General features: G+C 34.6%; 1 protein-coding gene across 2 annotated transcripts in view; it reads right to left on the bottom strand.

The window, feature by feature from the left end:
* Ppp2r5e (protein phosphatase 2 regulatory subunit B'epsilon) overlaps positions 1–22,566 on the bottom strand; it is a 157,186-nt gene that overhangs the window by 34,681 nt on the left and 99,939 nt on the right. For both annotated transcript variants that reach the window (XM_027929450.3, XM_027929451.3), the window contains exons 4-5: positions 15,116–15,217; positions 8,853–8,945 (exon numbers count right to left, since the gene is read on the bottom strand). In XM_027929450.3, coding sequence (XP_027785251.1) covers positions 8,853–8,945; positions 15,116–15,217 — 195 coding nt within the window. The remainder of the gene's footprint in view (positions 1–8,852; positions 8,946–15,115; positions 15,218–22,566) is intronic.

Raw genomic sequence — 22,566 nt, 5'->3', positions numbered from 1 at the left:
TAGTGAGGACAAGGATCAAAAGGTTCTACCAATTTTGATGTCAAGACCCCTATGGAAATGAAGTACAAAATTTTCAAAGATGAAAGACATACAAATATGAACAACTCTACCAAGTCACTCTGTTCTCCTAATTTCTTATATTTCAGGAATTCTTTCAAAACAGTAGGTAAGTCTATCCTCCCTCTCTTTCTTAAGTATTCAAGCTGATTTAAGAATGCCTTGTGATTTAAAATTTTAGGACAATTTGGACAGCATTTGAAAAAGAGCTGTTGTACTAAATGATGCACTAGTGAGATGCAGACAGAGATCAACTACAAAGTTCATGGGGCCCAGGGTAAAATGAACATACAGTATTAATAATTTCAAAACAACCACAGCAGAGCATTAAACCAAGCACAAGTCCCTTCCATTCAGAGTACTGACACAACTGCATATATTGTGTGACCGTGAAGCTATATCTGGATGCAAGAGCCAGAGCAGCAACTCCTTTTTTTAAGGTTTTGAAGTCAAATATTGGACAGGACAGGATCAGACAATTCACTGTTAACCGCTACTGGCTATCTGATAAAATTTCAGGCATAAATAAATTTCACTAAAGTTTGATTTGCTATATGATCTGAGAGAGTAATGTAAACATTTTGACATATTCGAGGAACTTGTTTGGAAAAATAACTTTTATTGGAGCTAAAACTCAAGGCTTTGTAGAATTTATTTCAGTTCAGAACTTTAATTTTTTTTTATATTTATTTCATTTTTTTACTTTTATGTGGTGCTGAGGATCGAACTCAGGGCCTCGCACGTGCTAAGCCAGCGCTCTACTACTGAGCCACAACCCCAGCCCAAGAACTTTAAATTTTTTAACAGCTTGATTTGTGTCATGTCCAATTTGTCTTGAATTTTTACAAAAACAATAACAAAAGGTCATCTTTAAGGACAGGTTGGATTATTTGCATAATGTGCATGATAATTACAGCACCTTTCAGCTAAATATAACTGTAAATGTGAAATACAAATTACTAAACAGCAAACGCCAGCAGTACATATGTTTATGGGGATACTTGAATTGTATGTCTCTTAGCAACCACTGTTTTTCAGATTTGCAGAGTGGTTGAAAGCAATCTTTAGAAATATGCTGCTAAAACTCTGACCATAATAATTCACCCAATGAAATAATTCAAGGTTTGGCAACTTATTTGTTTCTAAAGGAAAAGTAGGGAGAAACTTAAAGAAACCCAACCCTTCTAACACAGATGAAAATAATCTCTATTGAGAACAGACAAAATTGATCCATAACCTAGAGTAGTCTACAACTTGAACTTCTAGCTCAGAAGGCAGTTCACCAAGTTATGGAAGTCTAAAATCAACATTATCATAGACACAAGGGCACTATTCAAAGAACTGATTATCTGAAAAGTGTCTGACAGCCTTCTTATGTAAAGCCTTAGATGAGTGCATGAAAAATGCTAAAGGTTACGTAAATCTAGATTTAATAAAAATCACAAAGAAATTCCAGTAGGTGAGGCATAAAAACCAATGAACCCCTTCAAATAAGGACATTCAAAACCCTTGTACGGAAAAAAAAAAAAAAAAACAACCAGCTGTTTTGTCTGGCTCATACACAATCTAGATTTCCAGCTTCTCCTGAAAAACCTGAAGATCCAGAAACACTTGGCTGGTTAGTGGGAATGGCGGCCAGCAGTAGAGCCCACTCTCTCCAATTACTAGTTTCTAGCATTCCCTTTGATCATACCAAGACTACTTCATTATATATCACTTGTCTGTTCTCTGGCTTTCACATATTATAATTTACATGCTCCTGGCATTAATTAACATTCATTTCCAATATCGATTGGAAGAAACTGATTGGCAACATTGAATAGTAAGAATCCAGGGATATGAGAGACCATACATAACACATGAAAGGTCCTGACAGCCCAAGAAGAACCATATAAATAGAGTGCCAAAGGGTACCAATGATTTTTAGGATAAGAGTCAGATATCAAATAATTCATAACACACATGGTAAGACATGATAGAAAACATTGTCTGGCTTCAGACTGAAGCTATTTAAGAAAATACAGCTAAAGCATGTTCTCAAAACAAGAACAGATCTTAATAAAAATACTAGTAACAGAACAGCACAACATTTACTGACCACTTACCTGTATCAGTAACTATTTTAAGTGTTAATATGATATTCACTCTACATCTCTACAACTTTATGATCTAATAACCATATTAAGAATATTTTGAATATATCTACTTTCCAGATAAGGAAACTGAGACACAAAGAAGTTATATAACTTGCCCAAGGTCACATAATGAAAAATGTCAGATTCTGAGTTCAAGCCAACCTCTACACTTAACTGCCAATCTATACTGCTTCCTGATGGGAAAGAAAAATTCAAAGTATTGAAAAGACTCTTGAGACAATACAGGAAGCTTTCTTGTGAGCTTCAGATTTTAAAAGAACATATTCAAATGCTAAAAGGAAGGAGTAAAATGAATATTGAACATAAAAGAATGGTTCACATGGTCCTACCAAAAAAAAAAAAGGCTTATAAAAGCTAATGCACAAATTCATGCTCAGGTTTATGAAAACTGAAAAACAATAAAAGAATGTACTTGAAATTGAAATATGTTTACAATTCTTACCGATTATAATATAAATGTTCATTATTTTTTAGTTACAAGTATATATGTGTGTATGTATATGAAATAGAAAGTGACAATCACACATAATTATGCCCTTCCAGACAATTAACAATCTTGTTTATCTCCTTCCAAAATCATAATGCATACTGCTATGATCTGCATGAATCCCCCAAAATTCACCTTGTGGAAACTCAATTCCCAATGCAAAATTATTAGGTGAATTCTTTTGGGAAGTGTTTAGGTCATAAGGGTTCCACCCTCAGGAATGGATTGATGCCTCTCTAAAGTGACTGCACAAACAGGTTAACTCTCTAGTCTTTCTGTCTTCTGCTATCTAAGGACACAGTAAGACCCTCACCAGATGCTAACACCCTGACCTTGGACTTCCTAGTTTCTAGAACTATGAGAAATAAATTTCTGTTCTTCATAAATCATCCAACTCAGGTACAGCAGTCCCCCGTTAAGCGGCTTTTCATTTCAGTTACCCATAGACAATCCTGATCTAAAAATATTAAATGGAATTCCAAAAACAATTAGTTTTAAACTGCATGCCATTCTGAACAGCATATGAAAAACCTCAACGTCCCACTTCATCCTGCCTGAATGTGAATCATCTTTTGTCCAACATATCCACACTGTAGAGGATACCCACTCATTCATCACTTAGTAGCCGTCTGGGTTATCAGATTAACTGTCTTTGCAATGCATTGTTTGTGTATAAAGTTCAGTACTATCTACAGTTTCAGGCATCCACTGGGGACTCTTGGAACACATCTTTCATGGATAAGGGGGGAACCAACATGTTCCGTTGTTGTAGTACAAACAGACTAAGACAAAAATTACAAACATTCCTTTTCCCTAAAATAACAGATGAAGGCTCAAAACCTATCATGTTCTATAGCACGCATGCTTCACTTAAAAAACAAGCCTGTGAATTCTAGATAGGGAAGAGGGGTGGGAGGGAAAGGGAGGGGGCAGGGGATTAGCAAGGATGGTGGAATGTGATGGACATCATTATCCAAAGTACATGTAGAAGACTTGAATTGGGTGTCAACATACTTTATATACAAACAGAGATACAAAAATTGTGGTATATATGTGTATTAAGAATTGTAATGCAAAAAAAAAGAAGAACAGTGCTACCTTAGATTAGGTAGAGAGAAGTGGAAGGAGAGGATGTGGGGATAAGAAACATAGTAGAATGAAACAGACATTATTACTATATATATATATATATATATATATATATATATATATATATATATATATACACACATACATATATATATATATATATGACTGTATGACCAATATGATTCTACAATATGTATACTCAGAAAAATGAGAAATTATATCCCATCCATGTATGATATGTCAAAGTATATAAGTGCATTTTACTGTCATGTGTAACTAAAACAAATAAAATATTAAAAAGAAAAAACAAGCCTGTGTAACTCTATCACATTCTTTTTAATTGATGAATATTTCACTGTGTGAATGTCCAGTTTTTTCAATTAACTCCTGCTGAGGAATTATTGTTTCCAATTTTATAATAATTATTAAAAACAATACATTCAGTATATTTATGTTTATTTTTGTACACACAACTGAATACTTCTCAGGGACTTGCTGGGTCAAAATTTAATTTTGACAGAATACTACCAGGTTTCCTCTTCAGAACTTATAGCAATTTGCTGCCTATATAACATCTATTATTTATTAGTACATCTTCTTATGGGTTTTAGAGCATACTCAAAAGAGTCTTCTTCCTCCCAAGCTTCTATTATGCTCCATTTTTCTGTTCAAAAACCACAGCTTTAATTAAGTGACTTCATAGTATGTTTTATTTATTTTTTGTAGTGCTGAGAAATGAATTATTTTATTGTCTAATAGGTAAAGTATCCTACCATCAGTCATCTTTCTCAAAAATTTATTTCATGAACTCTAAAAATTTCAAATAAAAAAGCTACTGGAATTTTAATTAGAACTGCACTAAATATATAATTAACTTGGAGATTATATGGACAACTTTATGATGGCAAGTTTTCCCATCTAGAAATATGTTACATTTGTGCATTTATTCAAGCATGCTTTGCAAAAGTTTAGTGTAAGGTTTGTATGGATTTCTTAATTTTGTTTTAAGGCTGGGGATGTAGCTTAGTGGTGAAGCACATGCTTAGAATACACAAGGACACAGGTTCAATCCTTGGCACCAAAAAAGAAAAAAAGGTTTCAAAAAGTGAAGATTTTTAAATTAATATTGGCAAGAAAAATAAGATATTCTGTCAATGTGGATAAATAATATGACAAGTATGAAAATAACTAATATTTAATGAGTAACTACAATGCCCATACAGGATACCAAAAAGCATTTTTACAAGTCATCTCATTTTATTTTATTTGTGATTTATAACAGAGGTGACTCTTACCGCCATTTTATAAAAGGATACAGTTGGTCTCAAGAATAGTCATCAACAATCTGCCCAAGATTTTTACTCTATTTAAGACTAAAGTTAGGGATCCCATTTTTGTAGCCACACTGCCAAGTGAACTAAGAAGACTTAATAGTTGTCAACTTTGAAGTGCCTCCTATATTTTTTTTTTTCCCTGCCACCCCCACGTCACAAATGAGGAAACTCAGGTTTGGTAATCAAGTGTACATACTTGAAAGTCTTGCTGCAAGTAGATATTTTAAAAGGGGGGGGGGGGTGGATTTAAACGTAGCCTCTTTTTAAAAAAAAAAAAAAAATTAGTTCTATATGGACATAATACTTTTATTTATTTTTATGTGGGGCTGAGGATTGAACCCCGTGCCTCACACATACTAGGCAAGCACTCTACCACTGAGCCAAATCCCCAGCTCCTAAATGCAGTTTCTTCTGTCCCCATAGTTCACAGTCTCACCTCCTAAAGTATACTTATAGTACATAGGGAATTCAAGATCAAACCCAGAGCTTCCTAATTTTCTACTACATCATGACAAAATAGCTAAATTCTTACTTTAACTTTTGTATTCAATGACAGGTGGGGTAAGAGACAGGAAAAAAACAAACAATATATCAAGATGCTACATAAAATAAGTTTAAATCTCATGGCTGGATTATATTATATTAGTAAAGAAATTTTAAATTTAAATCACCAAACTCCTTTAGAGATTGTTGAGAATCTACAGAATATAAGAAATCTGCCCAAGAAAAGAAGAAGGTAAATGTCATCTGGATTTGCACCCCCAAAAAATAATATAAAATAAAATAAATAAATACTATGAGTGTTTCTATGTCAGGAGTGAACCAGGTACAAAACACACTAGGACCAAGTGGCATGGAAACAAGCAAGGAAAAAGTGAGGGCATAAAAAGAGACCTGAACTGGGAACGCAGAAGTGGGCAGGAGTAGCCAATATACAGGCAATTAAGATAATACAGAGGAAGGAAGGGATGTGGGCAAGATGGGGGTAAAAGAATGAAATGTCAGCAATAACCTCTCAAGCTCCAAGATCCCAGCAGGACCCAAGTCAGGACCAAACCATATAGGAAGGGAGCTCAGAACCATATAGGGAATTGAGGCTTCACTTTTAGAAGGTGTTTGGATTCCAGGATTAGTTGTCAGCAGACTAAAGGGTAAAGAAAGGAAGTGGAAGGAAAATAAAGGAGGCAAAGGTTGGAAAAAATGAAGAAGGTACTGAAACTGTAAAGTATATAAATGGTATTTGTACTTCATTTCTTCTCTTTGGCAAAACTCTGGGATAGACAGACAATTCCATGGTTTGCAAGTACTTAGTGCATGATCAAATAGCAGTAGCTCTGGGAGTTCACATCATAGCAGATGAATGGCATTCCTTTTTATGATAAAGTCATAAATGAGGGGGAACACTATAAACAACAATTCCTGGCTTTTACCATAGCATCTAACAAAATGCTCTCCTTATGATCAAAACTAAGTACCACAGGAAAGATGATAACATACTGAAGTAAATTTCTAACTACTTTAAGAATTCAAAGATTACTGATTAGTGAATCTATGTTAAAGTAAGGGCATTTCTAAAGACAAGTCCAAAGCTTCTATAAGCCTTGGGTAGTTTAACAATTTTAATCTATGACTTAGATGAGGCCAATGGTTAGCATATTTAAAGAAGATGTTGTAAAGATACAAAGAAGACTAAATAAAGTGGATGACAAAATAAAGATACAGAAAGACCTCCAAAGACTAGAAAGAAATGATATACCATGGAAATATGTCATGTCCTATACTTAGATTTAAAAAAAAAAAAAAAAAGTTGAATAACAAGAAAATAGTTTTACAGCAAAGGTCAATTATAAGTCAGTTAGGACCACAAGTTTAACATAAGTTGGCAAAGTCATGCAAAGCAAGAAATGCTAATGAGATTTTCCATTTAAGAAACTGAGTCAGCCAGGCATGATGGACGCCTGTAATCCCAGTTGCTCGGGAGGCTAAGGCAGGAGGATCATAAACTCAAAGCCAGCCTCGGCAATTTAGCAAGGCCCTGTCTCTAAATAAAATATTTTTAAAAGGGATGGGGATGTGGCTCAGTGGTTAAGTGCCACTGGGTTCAATCCCTGGTTTAAAAAAAGAAAAAGAAAGAAAGAAAGGGAGGGAGGGAGGAAACTGAGTCCAGACAAGCAGACAAGGGAATGGGAAACCTAGATCTAAGCTGTCCTGGCATGACCAGGTTCCATTCATTGTGTTCAAAGGTACATGTCATACATGAAGACAAATGGACATCCAGATGTTATAGACTTCAAAATCTGACAAATGAAAAAAGGTTGAAAGAACTAAGCACTTAGTCACATACTGGCAATCAATGATAGAGAACACATATTGACAATCAATGGGCCAGATCCAAAGCCTTCCATGTTAAGTTGTGAGCCATGACTCATTAATGCTGTGCCAAAATACTCAAATGTCCAATGATCTGCCTAGAATGAGTATACGGATGCTAATGAGTTATCCTGACCACTCTTCCCCTGCAAGACACCAAAGCTCCTTTTTAGTTCTGAGCTAAGATCTGAACTTAGGGTTTAACTCTACGGAGCCACATACCCAGGGCATACAGAGGCCTTCGTGGCTCTCGGCTCTCTGGCATTCTGTTAGAATGAACCCTATGACTGACTCTGCTATGTTCTGAGTGTCAAAAGCAGTCAAAATATCAGCTATGGCTCACCTGTCTATCCTTAATTCTAAATTTATTAATTTAATTAGAAAAGGAAATGAAGTCATCATGAGGTATCAGCCTTTATCTTGCCTCATATGGCAATGGAGATCAATATTCTGCCAAACTGGGCTGGAATTGTAGCTCAGTGGTAGAGCACTTGCCTCATGGGCGTGAAGCACTGGGTTCAATCCTCAGCACCATATAAAATTTTTTAAAAATTATTTAAAAAAATTATATATATATATATATATATATATATATATATATATATATATATTCTGCCAAATTGATGTTTTTAATCTGAAGTTAGTTTATTGGCTCCCTAGGAGATATTTACTCTTTCCAGTGTCCATTTCTATTGATGAATATCAACAAGAGGAGCAAGAAGGTTCTAAAAATTCATTGCCACAAAAATGCTCCATGTCCCAGATAAGAAGGAAGATAAAGTCTATGATTATAAAACAAAAAATGAGAAGTCAGGGAAAAACTACATTCGCTGAGAATTTCCAAAAGGATAGGTTAGAGTTAACCCTGGTGGGAAATTTTAAAGTGTCAAGCTAAGCAATTTCCTGGCAGTGAAAACTCTCCAATAACTCTCATTTTGATTATTTATTAAAGGTTACTTATGCTCTGCAGTCTGAGTTTTCCTACTCAGTTTTAACAGAGCTATGCAACAATTATTCAAGAATCCTTACAGAAATCAAAGTTTTTAAAGCTACCTAAGATTCACACACACCAAGATTATATATTTGAAATTCCTTTATAATTAAACTTTAAAAAGAAAACTACAGGCATCAGCATTTCAGGCTGTTTAAAATGTAATTTATTTCTACCACAAATAAGTGAGGTGCCTATTACTTTAAATAGACAGTAACAGAAATTTATGTGTACATGTGTGTGTATGTGTGTTTATGAGGTAATATAATGCTAGTGTGAGTTATTTTTTAACAAACATCCAAGAAAAAAATGAGACAAAGTATTAACAATTGAATAACAAATACACACAGTTATAAGAATTTGCTTACCTGTAATACAAATTTCTGATCTATGTATTTTTTGGCAATGCTGGGTTGAAATTCTTGGCTTTCCAAAAATCGTATGAAAAATTCATATACAAGCTGCAACAAACATATTAATTTCAAGTTATAATTCACTAAGAATAATATAATTCAATAGGAATAATATTAAAAACTGTAATGCTAGCCTGTTATGCCAGAACTGATAACTGATAGCACCTTAAACATTACGGGGTTGGGGGTAGGGGTGGATATTAATGAGCCAAGCTAGGTTTTTTGTTTGGTTTGGTTTGTGGCTCACAGATCCTTCTGTTTTTGTTTTAAACCTTTCAAAGTTAAAAATTAGGAAACAAAGCCAAAAAAAGAAAATAAAAATTCTCCATTAATCTTACCATTCAGAGACTGTTATTTTAATTTTAAACCTCCTTCTACAACACATCAATTTACTATATCTTAACATAGTATGGTAAACTACTTTTGCCATTTAAACAATGCACTATGAACAATTTATATCAATAATATCTAAACCATCATTCTTAGTAGATTTAAGTAGATCATTATAATTTATAATAAATAATTCTATTATTCATAATTAATTTAACCTATCTCCTATGCTTAGACATTTAAGTAGTCTCTGAATTCTCTATCAAATCATGCCACAATGTACATCATAGAACATATATCAGGGTGTGCTTCTTCAATTATTTCACAAGTAAAAATATTTCTAAAAGTGAAAATGCTAGGTCAAAAAATATGCAAACATTCAGAATTTTTGATACTTATGGCTAAATTTCCTTCAAAGAATGTAAGGCAATTTACATTCCTCCAATTAACATGGTGGTGTAACCAATATTCTCATTTAAATAAAGAATAAGAATATTCTCAGCTGCAAAGAAGAAACCTCCAATAACTGTTTTGATAAACAGTGAAGAATTATAGTTTATTATCTTTCTTTGAGTAACAAATCTATGTTAAAAGTTCTATTAGATGCTGGTATACTATACAACAATATATCAAAACCAGAGCTTTAAAGAGACAGACACCGAACTAAAAAAGCCTTACTCTATTCCTTACTATGTAATCCGAAGCAAGTTACTTTCTCTGAAACTTTTCTTCAGTTTCATAATGAAGGTGATAAGCCCTAAGGTTAAACGTGATATTACACACAAAGCTTTCTGCACAGTGAATAACACACACAGATTTACCCTCATATTGCCTAAAGCATTTGCAAATATATCAGTCTTACTCTTTACCATTAGTAATAAGTAACAAGGACCCCTGAAAGCTTTTATTTGAGATATATGTATAAATTGTGTATAATTCATCTTTATATTTAAATATAATTAGAAAAAGACAATTTTAATACTAATTTTTAAAACAATAAAATGCATTACATGTTAAGTATGTTTTTATGAACAATACTATTTTCCAAAAAAGTTATTAAGAAGTATTATTTTATATTTTAGCAAATCTCTTTAATGGCTAGCTTAATAAAAGACACATTCTCACCTGCTTCTGTGTTCACTCTGTTGTGATGTATTTTTTTGGTAAAAGTATGTTTTTTAAAAATCCTATCAATCCTTAAACAGTCTAAAGTTGAAAAACGGAGAATCTTTGAGTCTTTTCATAAAACTGTGGATATTTCCCCCCAAACTACACCAAAACTCAACAAATTTTCATTTCTTAAAAATTAGCTGCAACATGGAATCTGAAATGCTATCAATGAACTTTTCATACTTTGTTACACTAAAATCCAATCCTCTGCTTGCATTTTGAATGGCCCTTTATCCATGTATACCTTCCTAACATTCATTTGCCAACTGGAAAGTATCAGTTCCCAGAGTTAGGCAGACCTTTCAAAGGCTTTCACATTTCATTAAATTTTATTCTTTAAAAAAAAAAAAAGAAAGAAAGAAAGAAATCATATTACATCCCCCTTGCTTCAGTCTTTAAACTTTGGGAAGTGGTAATACTCAAAGTGACATATAAGACAGATACAAATTTTCTAAAATTCTATTTCTAAATTTTACTTTGACTGCTCTAATTCTATCAGTGAAAATAAATGTTGCCAACTAGTTTCCTTATTTTAGAGAATATATCAAATACACTCGTCTTAATCACCATAGTTGTTGTTGTTATTAGCTGCTCCTTCAAATAAAAATGATGTTTCATGAAAAAAACAGTAGTTCAGCCTGAAGCTCAAAAAATTATCCAAGTGTCTTCCCATAAGATAGCACACCAACTTCAGCCATGTGATTTATGTAGATTTCAACTTCATCATACAAAAAGTTTTTAAGGGGCTGGGGTTGTGGCTCAGCATCGTCTAGTATGTGCAAGGCCCTGGGTTCGATCCTCAGCACCACATAAAAATAAAATAAAGGTATTGTGTCCAACTACAACTAAATAAACAAAGGGTTTATGCTCAAGAGCTAAAATTTAATAAAATTACCAATTTTTACTACTTCTTCAAGGACTTTCTCAAATGAAATTAGCTTTTTTTTTAAAACAAGAAATATGTGGCAGTAAGGAAAACAATAACTACTTGATCAGGCAACCACAATCTTAACCATCATTACTTTTACAACAAATACTACAAACATAACAATGAATAGTCAACTCAGTGAAAAGGTCAAGTAACACAGTATTGACCTTGAAGTCCGCTGGAAATCAAGTCTCAGGCCCCACTAAGAATCCACAGATTATCATTGATTTAAATGCTTTCTACAGCAGCCTTGTGCCTTCAGACTTGACTTTACAAACAGAATGTCTCTTCACTCTCACAAAGTAAAAAAAAATTCTCATCTTTCAGGCCTGAACTAGCCAGCAAAGGTTTCCAGAGGGGATGGCAGAGTGTGCTCTCCCCTCATGTCCCTTGAAAGCAGTTGTAGTTTAAAATAGTTTCGTGGAAACACTTCAGACACATTTATTAATAAGCATAAATAAATGTGTTGTGCACTTAAGAAAGAGATTAAACCTTGGAATCAGAAATCTCCCTTGAGGGGCTGGGGTTGTAGCTCAGTGGTAGAGCCCTGGGCTCGATCTCCAGCACCACATAAAACTAAATAAACAAAATAAATGTATTGTGTCCATATACAACTAAAAAATTAAAAAAAAAAAAAAAACCTCCCTTGAGTTTCTAAAGGGAAAGACTACGGGAAATAAATTACTTTTCAAGGTCACATAAGAGGAATCTCCAAGCAATCCAAACAACAAGAATTCAGCATCCATGTTTTTCAGTCTCAAGTATAAAGCACTACAATTTCTTAATTACAAACAGAAGTCCTGCAAAATTGTACTCCGCTGGAAAAACAGACCTAATTTCAGAAAACACATAAACAATAACCAAGGTAACTGAGTTTAAAAGACACGAATACAGACAGGAGATCAAGTAACATCTTGACATATACGAAGTAAAAAATTGTGAATTTAATATTATGTATATTTTAAAATATCTCCAAAGATCAATGATTTTTTTTTATTATCAGTAATTTTGTATGGACCACAAATTTAAAACAAAGAAGAGGTATGCAGGAATAGTCATTGGGCAATGAGCCTGGCCAACTACCCAATAATTAGATTTCAACGTAATTTTGTTGTTAGCTACTACCATTCTTAGATATTTTTACTGTGCCTCCTTATAAAAAATATGGTCCAGAAGAGGAAGCATATTACTAATTATGAAGTTAAGAAAAAGTGAAAAAAATCTAAAATCATGCTATGTTTTGGTCAGAAAAAAGAGACTACTGGATCAATTAAAAAGTAAACTATTGGGGCTGGGGTTGTAGCTCAGAGGTAGAGCGCTCCTCTGGCATGTGTGAGGCACTGGGTTTGATCCTCAGCACCACATTTTAAAAAAAATTAAAAATAAAGATATCATGTCCACCTGTAACTAGAAAATAGATATTTTTTTAAAAAGTAAACTATTAAATTTAGTCATGGGTGACTATGACACAAATGACCTATAGTGCATAGAAAAAAAGATTTCTGAAATTTTCAATGAGTGCTCTCTCTCAGTTAAAACCACCTCTCAATGAAACTGGAAACGGGACTAATCGGTGCAGGAAGACTATACAAAGGAAACACCAGCCTCTTGAGACATGCCAAGACCCTATACAAAGATATCCACAAAGCAACAGATAAATGAAGGTAACAGTGCGCTTTCTGGCCTGACCTTTACTATGAATGAAGGACAATTTGTGAATTTTAAAAGTAAATTTCCTTCAATTAATCCAGCCTTACTCAGTCATACCTCCCCCTGAGCTAAAGACGGGACCTGATGGATTATAGGCTTGAACAGGGTGTCAAAACAGATGAAACTAGTCTATTTGAAATGGTTTGTTATCACCATCTTTCAATGTTGCTTTGGTTTTAGGGTTTCAGATGAACTAATGATTAATACTCCCACAGTGTAGGCTAAAATTTTGGGTGGCAAATTTAGTTTAATAACTTGAGAAATTAATTTGGTCCTATATAAGAGTCATTCACTAAGGGAAGGATTATCTGAAATACTGAGTTATTCAACTTTATTGTACTTTTGGAGAAACTTATATCTATGTGATGGCGATTTAAAGTGTTCAAAATGCTCTTCTAAATGGCAAGAGTGACCTCTTCTTTGGAATATAGAGAAAACAGTAAGTTGAAGCTTTGAGGATCTCTGTGTATTTTCTACCATAAGATGTGGGCCTTCCTCAAGGAGATTTTCTTTAAAAAAAAAAAAAAAAAAACCAACCTAAAACTTTCAAACTAAATTGCAACTCAGTGAACTGGAGCCAAGCAGTAAGAATACAACAGAACAAGAAGTCCACCCATTCAAAAGAGTTTGTTTTGGGTTTTGTCACAATCTGGGATATACCTATGAAATGCACAAATTATTTTACAAATATCTTAGACTACAAATAGTATGTCTGGCATCTTTTAAAAAAATAAAACATTGACGGGCACAGTGGCACATGCCTGTAATTCCAGCAATTCAGGAGGATGAGGCAGAAGAATCACAAGTACAAAGGTTCAAAGGCAGCCTCAGCAACTTAGCCAGGCCCTAAGAAACTTGGGCTGGGGCTGTAGCTCAGTGGTTAAGCATCCCTGGGTTCAATCTTCAGTGCCAAATAAATAAAATAAAATAATTTTTTAAAAAAAATTTTAATCGAACGACCACAGTGGCTTAACTAATTTATCTACCAATCTTGGCATTGGTAATAGGAACATATACGTATCACATGCCTAAGTAAAAAACAGCTCAGAAAGCTCTTGTGTAATTAGGAGAAAGAGCATACATACGTACCTGTAGCAACCAGGAGCTGCCAAAGCAGGACAGGCCCAAGTTGTAAATTTATGTAAAAAATTCTCAAGTGGGGAAAAATGTAAATTCAAAGCATGTCTAGATCTAAGCTTCATCTCTCTGCTGCAGTCCTCAGCTCTCCAAAATGTCAACTAGTAACCATCAGCACACTTCTACAAAGCAGCAGAGAATTCTGCCTAGGGGTAGAGATGTACAGGGTTCTACTCCTTCTCTCCATATTGTTCCTCCTGGCCATTTGTCTCCCCAGCCACTGTAGACTTTTTGATAGACAGAAACATGGCTTTGGGGCTTGATACATTCAAATCTCCTTATTCTATTCTCTTGAGAAATTATGGCCTTGAGAGAATGCAGCAGAGAAAGGACAAGCTGGAAAATGACCAGGTATACAATACAGATGGGGCTGGTGCTAGAAAAATAGGTATAGTGATACCCCTAACGCATCCTGGCCTAAGATTATGATTGGGCAACTTGGCCTTCTCAGTGCACCAGAACAAAACAGGCCATGTTTTCACTCTGCTATTTCTCCTTCTTACAACCTGGGGAAGAAATAGTGATTGCAGTTGGGATTTGCCCTTCTGGACTAAAGAAACACATTTGTGGTTATCACAAAGACAAAACATACAAACTCCCCAGGGTATTAACTGCTAAAAATGATACATGTACTCTGTGAACTAATCACATACAACTATTATTAATGTAAAAACAGTTCTGTTCATGTTTAAAATTCCAGTGTGTAGGATCACAAATAAGCTCTAAACGTGGGGAAGCCCACACGAAAGCACTGCAATAAAATTATTTTATTATGTTTATATCCTAATTATGAAGAGTGGGAAACAAAAAGCATTCTTCAGTTTTCTCATCAATATATTCTAATTTAACTTCTTGGTGAACAAAGGCCTTCAAGGAATTTCCATGCAAATCAATGAACGAGTTAATGGATCTTGCCTTTGAAACACAGGATAATTCAAAGTACCTGTAAATGTGGCCACGATGCCTCAAGGGTAGGTTCATCTTCTTCTGGATCAAATTCATTGCTGTCACTAGGAGGGAGAGTTCTGAATATATTGCAAGATACCTAAAAGTAAACAAGCATCAGAGTTAGCTGGAAGCACCTCCTGGGCAGATTTACTCATGGCCAGCCAAAGGAAACCCAGATGACAAGGTGTGGGAGCACCACCAAACTGGAGTAGGGATTTCGTTCCACAGGTTTTGAAGCTAAAAATGCCTCAAAGGCAAAGTTCAGTACAGCACCTTCCTACCCTCTTGAACAATATTACTTGTCCTTAGTTAGCAATCCCCATCCCAGGTCCCTGTGATTCTAGACTTCCCATCAAAGCCTATTCCTGGTTACTTAGCAATCAAGCATGCTTCTAATTAACATCATTACAGTAAGATATAAATAACTGTTGATGGGCTACAAGTACTTTCCTTCTCTGCCTTATTCACAATTTACAAATTTATAGTTGAGCTAATGATCAAATTTCAGGCATTCACATATACACATGCATGCACTCATGCACACACACGTGCACACACAGACACACAAATCATAAAAGGTATTTCAGGACATTTCTAATATCCTTAAAATCATACCTAATTTATCCTCGATTGGTTTACCAAAATAATAATGATGCCCAGGATAAAGTAGATCTATGCTATAAACTTCTATAAAACTAGACATTCTTTAGCCATAGGCAATGTCCAAATTAAATGCTAGTTGTTCAAAGAACAGCCGTATATTGATGACTGTTGAAACAGGGTGATAAAGAGTAAAAATTTATCATATCTACTACAACTGTATTTCTAAAGTTAAAAGCTTATTTAATTTCCATGTTATTTTGTATCCTATGTACTAACCTATCTTCTCCCAATGACCCAAATATCTTCTGATCTGATAAATAAACCATGGGGTTAGGGGAAATATGTATAGAAGGTGAAAGAAAAAGAGACATTGCACTGGAAGTCTTCCATGGATTTTCTAAGTTATGCAGATATGCTGAGCTATAATACAATACTTTGAAAGAGAAAAGAAGAAAAGTTCTGGGGGCTCCATATAAGTAGAATGTATTTATTCACCCCAATAAGCATTTATTAAGTGTCCATTATGTGTACACACTGTTCTCGGCACAAGAAAAATGATCATGAAAGAAGCAGACAAAAAAAATTCATGCCTGTCCGGGTGTAATGGCCCACATCTGTAATCCCAGCTGCTCAGGAGGCTGAAACAGGAGGATCATGAGTTCAAGGCCAGCCTCAGCAAAAGCGAGGCGCTGAGCAATTCAGTGAGACTCTATTTTTAAATAAAATACCAAATTGGGCTGGGGATGTGGCTCAGTGGTCAAGTGCCCCTGAGTTCAATCCCTGGTACATCCACCACCACCAAAAAAAAGTTTAAAAAAAAAATTTTTTTTTTTTAAAGTGGGATTGGGGCTATGGCTTACTGGTTAAATGTCCCTGGGTTCAATCCCTGGTACTAAAAATAAATAAATAAATCCATGCCCCTTGTGATAATTATATTCTAGTTAAAGTCACAATGCCTCCATTTCCTAGTTATGGAAACTAAACTCAGATGTGTAAGCTCCAAAAATGAGATTGTATTTTACATGCTATAGGAAAATAGTAGAGATCTTAAAATAGATAAATGACATCATCTGATTTTTGCTTTAAAAAAAAATCACTCCAGTAGCTATTTACAGAATGACCAAGAAGGTGACAAGCTGGCTGTTGCTGTGACAAGAGATAATGTTGGCTTAGAATAGGACAGCAGCAGAGGAAACATGATATAGATTTCTGGAGGTAATAGCTGCTACAGGCTTAGATGCATAAAGTGAAGGAAAGAAAAGAATGAAGGATGAGTCATAGTTTCAAGGCTATTTACCCAAAGTGGAGAGAACTAGGAAAGGCAAAAGGTTTTTTTCTTTGCTTGCTTGTTTTGATGGAAAGATCCAGAGGTTTCATCTAGGGATGTATTAAAGCAGCAATATCTAGTAGACAACCATACATATGAATCTGGACTTCTGAACTAGACAGGTCAGGAATGGAGGCACATAAAGACTCACCAGCATATAGACAATATCTAAAGCCACAGGGAACAGACAAAGAAAGGAACAGAAAGGAAAGGGCCCTTAAGCACCCTATAATTAGAAATGCGGTAGAAGGAGAGCCAAGAACAACAAATGAAAAGGAGCAGGGGGAGAAGCACCAGAGTTTGGGGGTCTCCAGAGCTGAGAGAAAATGTTTTAAGAAGAAGAAAACAGCAACCAGTGCTTCTGAGGCTAAGGTGAACACAGAGCAGTAGCTACTGGATTTGATAGCCCTGTAAAATATGTACTACCAGCACCCCCAATTCAACACCAAGAAAACAATGCACCCCTGTTAAGCTCCCAGGTTACAATCAATAACCTGCAGAATTACTTGGGGACCTAGATTTTCAGGATTCCCAGAGTGAATAAGGAGACACATGTTTTTGCTCTTTAGTTTGAAAGACAGAAAAAAAAGGGGATCATCTTAAATTACGTTCTTGCTATGGCTAATGAAGCAAGTATGCTCAGTTGTATTATTTTTGCCCCTTCTAATAATTATTAGAAATTACGTTTGTGAAGAAACCAGTGACATAGCACATAACTATCCACCTACAACTTCCTTCAACCAGTCAATTTTGAATCCTCATTAAACTATACATGTATTTCAAAAACTGAGTTTTCATCCCAAGTAACTTAGATGTACTGTACTCTTTAACAATTTTTTTTTTAATTTTCTTTTTCCAATGCATGATAGTAAACCATGGAAGGCGGGGGGGGGGGGGGACTTTTCTATAGTGAAAAATCTGGGTAAAAGACCAAGAAAGTACCCTTGGACATACAAACACAGTGACAGTGCTCAGCATGGGTGGCAGCAACTACTTGTTTACTTATCCATCTCTTCTTACTCATGAAGAACTGACCAAGAATATGCAACACATTTTTTTTCCTTATACTTGGCATTCAACAAATATTCATAAAATAAAATTTCATATATATTAATCAAATTATGTATTGTGATTTTGCTTTAAACTTTAAATTTCAACTTAAAGTTTTCTAGATGATTTTAATAAATCTAGGTTAATTATAAGGGTATGTTAAGTCTGTACAGTCTGATTTGATCAAAGTTTCATCTCTCAGCTATCACATCAAAAGGAGACCAGGTTGTGTAAATAATTTTAACAGTAGGTATAGAGACACACAGCTATTTCTTTAGCTGGAACTTCCCTGCCATGCTTTACTATATCTATTTGTAAACATTCACCAGGTGAGACAATTCGGAGCCGACTACACTGGTGAAGAAGACCTCTTTACCAATGGGAAAGAATAACAAAGCATATCAAGTATCGAGTAAATGGCCAAACCTTTGGTCCAGCATGGGACATCATGGTAGGTGCTTCAGAAAATGCCATGAAATAAATGAGTCATTACTTCCATCCTTGAGAATCCACCCTAAGAAACTAATCTAAAACAAGACTGAAAAGGCTACTTAAAGTTGTCATTTGCAACATAAAATTACAACATAAAACATAAAATTGGAATAACCTTTTAATCCTGCATCACACACATACATCAACTCAGTGAATTATGGTGCAGCATTAAAGATTATAGCAATATGGAAGCACAAAAAAAGTTTATAATAAAAAGATTTAGGTGGAAAGACAACTGAAAGCTGTGTGACTATAAAAAATGTAAAGGTAAATTAAAAGTTGTATTGAAGTAAAAGAAATTTGGATGATAAACTAGATAGTTGCTGTATTTCCTCTTGGGACACACCAAATAAATTCTAAATCTTTAAACAGTGTAAGTTAGGGTTGGGGATGCAGTTCAGTGGTACAGTGCTTGCCGAGCAGCATGAGGCCCTGGGTTCAATTCCCAGCACCACCAAAATTTTTAAAAAGTGTAAGTTAGAGGGCTGGGGTTATGGCTTAGTGGTAGAGCACTTGCCCCCAGGTGTGAAGCACTGAGTTCAATCCTGAGCACCACATAAAAATAAATGAAGGTACTGTGTCTATGTACAACTAAAAAATGTATTTTAAAAAAAAGTGTAAGCTAGAAACTTAACACATGAATCACACTTCTCATTTCATGATGAAAACAGACTCTTAAATTTGTTATACAAGACTATCATCCATAAAGAGCTAAAAACCAGATTCTACTATGCCTTAGAACTTAAAAGCTCATGAATGAATGGCTTAAGGACTGAAAGTATGGACACTGTATAGTTGAGCTCCAAAATCACAAACTTAAAACCAAGTCATCCATAGATGAACAGGCAGCTGGTGTGGGAGGTATGTGGAATTGTCTCTAAATCCCCTCCTGCATCTACAACAGCTTGTATGTGCATCCTATTTGCAGACAGGACCAATGCCTTTTCAGATTTACAAAATAATTCCAGTATCTAAAACAGGTTAAAACCCACTGTCCCAAACAGGAGACTTAGTCCCATTAAAATTGTCCTTTATCACCCACAGCCATTTATTATTTAAAGTCCAGGGTTGAACAAATCATTAAATAGGTAATGGTAGCTGCATGTTTATGCAAATGTATCATAACCACAAGAAACTGCTGCCATCCCTCCCCAGCACACAGAAGTTTTGTAGAGTCTATGTGGCAAGACTGAAATGCATTAAGGTTATTTCCAAAGTTGGAAACTGCCTCCATAATATATCAAAATATATTAGACTCTATTCCTAAGCTTTTTATGTTATTCAGGAACAGGTTATCAAAAATGAACAAAAGAAAAAACATTAGGATTTATTTTCAACTCTTTTATTTTAATTTATGTTGGTGTTAGTACAAAGACAATTTAAGAAATGTCTTTGAGAAAGTCCAGTTTATTTTCATTCCAAAGATAAAGTAAACACCATACATTGGAACCAAACTAAAGGCTTAAAGGTATTGGCTTGACCTCTAAAAAGTGACTATAAGGACAGAAGGCAAGGCTGAAGAGTATGGGAGGAACAGGTGTTAAAACCTGGAAAACACTTCTTCAAAGGTAGAAATCCTAAGATTAGGAACTCAGCTGCCAACTTTCTAGAATCAGGTCATGTTTGAGACTCTCATCCACTCCTTTTCCTTACAAACAGGAAACAGAGGTGCAAAAAGATTTGAGTTCTGCAAGACAGCAGAGCAGGCAGGAAGAATCTCAGGGTTCCTTTTCTGAAACACCAAATCCACCCCAGCCCGGCCCGGGCAACCATGGTTGAACCTTAGCTTCTCTATTTCTCTCCTTTTTCTCTGACTTCCCCCACTTCTTTTTATCATTTCTATTATATTCACATTTTCTCTTCTCTCCTGTTCCATCCGCTCCTTGGGTTTTTGGTCTCCAGGTTCCACTCAAAAGTACCTACAGGCACTGTTTACCTACCTGATAACCCATCTCGGCATTAACAAGAAACTGCATCACTGTGTTTGTCAAACACCTTCATTACTGCAAGGTCTCCAACTCTGGTATTGCTCTTCTTTGCATACCTTCTTCTAGTCTCCCCCAATTAGATTTTTAAGCCCCTAAAGGGCTCCTTACTCATCTCTCAACACTTGGCACCTCATATACAATACATAGAAATAACTAGTGTTGCCATATAAAATTCACAACATCAGTTAAATCTCAATTTCAGATAAACAACAAATAATTTTTAAGTCTGTTCCATGAAATATTTGGGACAGTCTTATACTAAAAAATGTTTTCACTACCTGAAATCAAAATTTAACTAGGTGCCCTGAATTTTTATTTGCTAAATCTGGCAACCCTAAAATTACACTAATATTAAGAACTTCTTAATATTAAGTAGATATTAAATTAAGTACTACAGGCAAGGGATAAAACCAAATGGCTCTTTGCTCTAAAAGCCTGGCTCTCTGTTATTATTCCAGTATTTTAAGTTTACTGCTCTCAACTGTTAACTGTGGTGCAAAAACATAAATCTCAAAGATTTGGCCAAAAGGTGAAATGGCGTGGAGTTTCCAAGTTTATGGCCTAGTAAACAAAAAAGGAAGAAGTGTTTAGGCATATTTTGATCAACTTTTGACTAAATAAGGTAAAACTTTTGTACCTGTAACAGCAAAATACAACTGCTAAATGTCCAGTTATTTAAAATTACTACAGAAAAAAATAATTCACTGTCCACAACCCCTTTATCTCCATTGAAACTACAAATTTTACACCATGACTTTAGTAGGCATTTTGTTATTACTATTGTTGTATAGAGAAAATAATTAGCAAAGATCTAACACATTATAAGAAAATGGTGTGACAATTATCTAGTAGCTACTCACCAAATACCTGCCAAGACTAATACCAAACAAAAGAAAAAGGAAGGACAAAATATACTGAAAGTTTTTAAAACTTAATAAATACTCTAAATTTCCTTTAGTTATATATCTTTTAGCAGGCAATCTGCTAACATGTCTGCTAACATATTGCTAAAGCACGCATGTAATAGAATTGATTGAGGGACCCTTTGCCCCTTGTACCACAGAATAACAAATCAGACTAAAATCATCATCTTTGTGCTTTATAGTATATTTTCTAGATGACTGGGCATTCATTGTCTGTCTTGGATAAAAACAGGTAAAACTCGTTGACCCCCAAATCATCCCCCCCTTTATCTATGAAATTATAATTTCAAACAATTACATAACAAACTTATCAATTATAAAAGCAAAAGAAATGACAACAGAATCATAAAATGAATTTTCTTAAGATTACACCTAAAAAATAAATTTTCTAACAAAAAAGAATTATAGGAATGATGTTAAACAGAGAACATTCAAGCAAACTAAAAGGTGCCATTACTTCTCCTCACTCAAGTAACAATTTCAGTGATATCCCTCTCTGTTTTTTCATCCAACTTGTTCATTCACTAATCCATTGTATACTGAAAAAAAACACAAAATAATTTTATCTACAACCACAGGGAAAACTCAGTAAATTCAATGTTAAAGCTAAGTTACCATGCTTTATTCTCAAATATTTTATGTTAACACTAACAATAAATCTAAGTAAATATTGTTAAAACTAGATTTTGAAAGAAAACAGGCAATCTCATAGGAGTTCATCAACATTTACCATGGATACCAATCTTTAAAAACAGTTACATCTGAAACAAACAATATGCGGAAGACTTAAATCTTAAATTAGATAACTGAACATAAGGCTTTTCAAATAATAAGATTTCTATTAAATATTGAACTCTAAAAATGAGAACTAACAAAATTTGCCAAGTTAAAAATAATAAACAAAATTCATATAATGCCAAGTTGCTTTTGGTAACACCAAGCTTCAGAATTTTTTTGCATTTTTTAACTAATTTTTTAATTAGGTATACATGACAGTAGAATGCATTTATGCACTTTGATATATCATACACAGATGGGATATAATTTCTCATTTTTCTGAGTA

The sequence above is a fragment of the Marmota flaviventris genome, chromosome 2, assembly GCF_047511675.1.
Source record: "Marmota flaviventris isolate mMarFla1 chromosome 2, mMarFla1.hap1, whole genome shotgun sequence".
NCBI classification, from domain to species: Eukaryota; Metazoa; Chordata; class Mammalia; order Rodentia; family Sciuridae; genus Marmota; species Marmota flaviventris.
The sequence above is the reverse complement of the archived record's forward strand: the minus strand, read 5'-3'. Positions and strand labels throughout refer to the sequence as shown.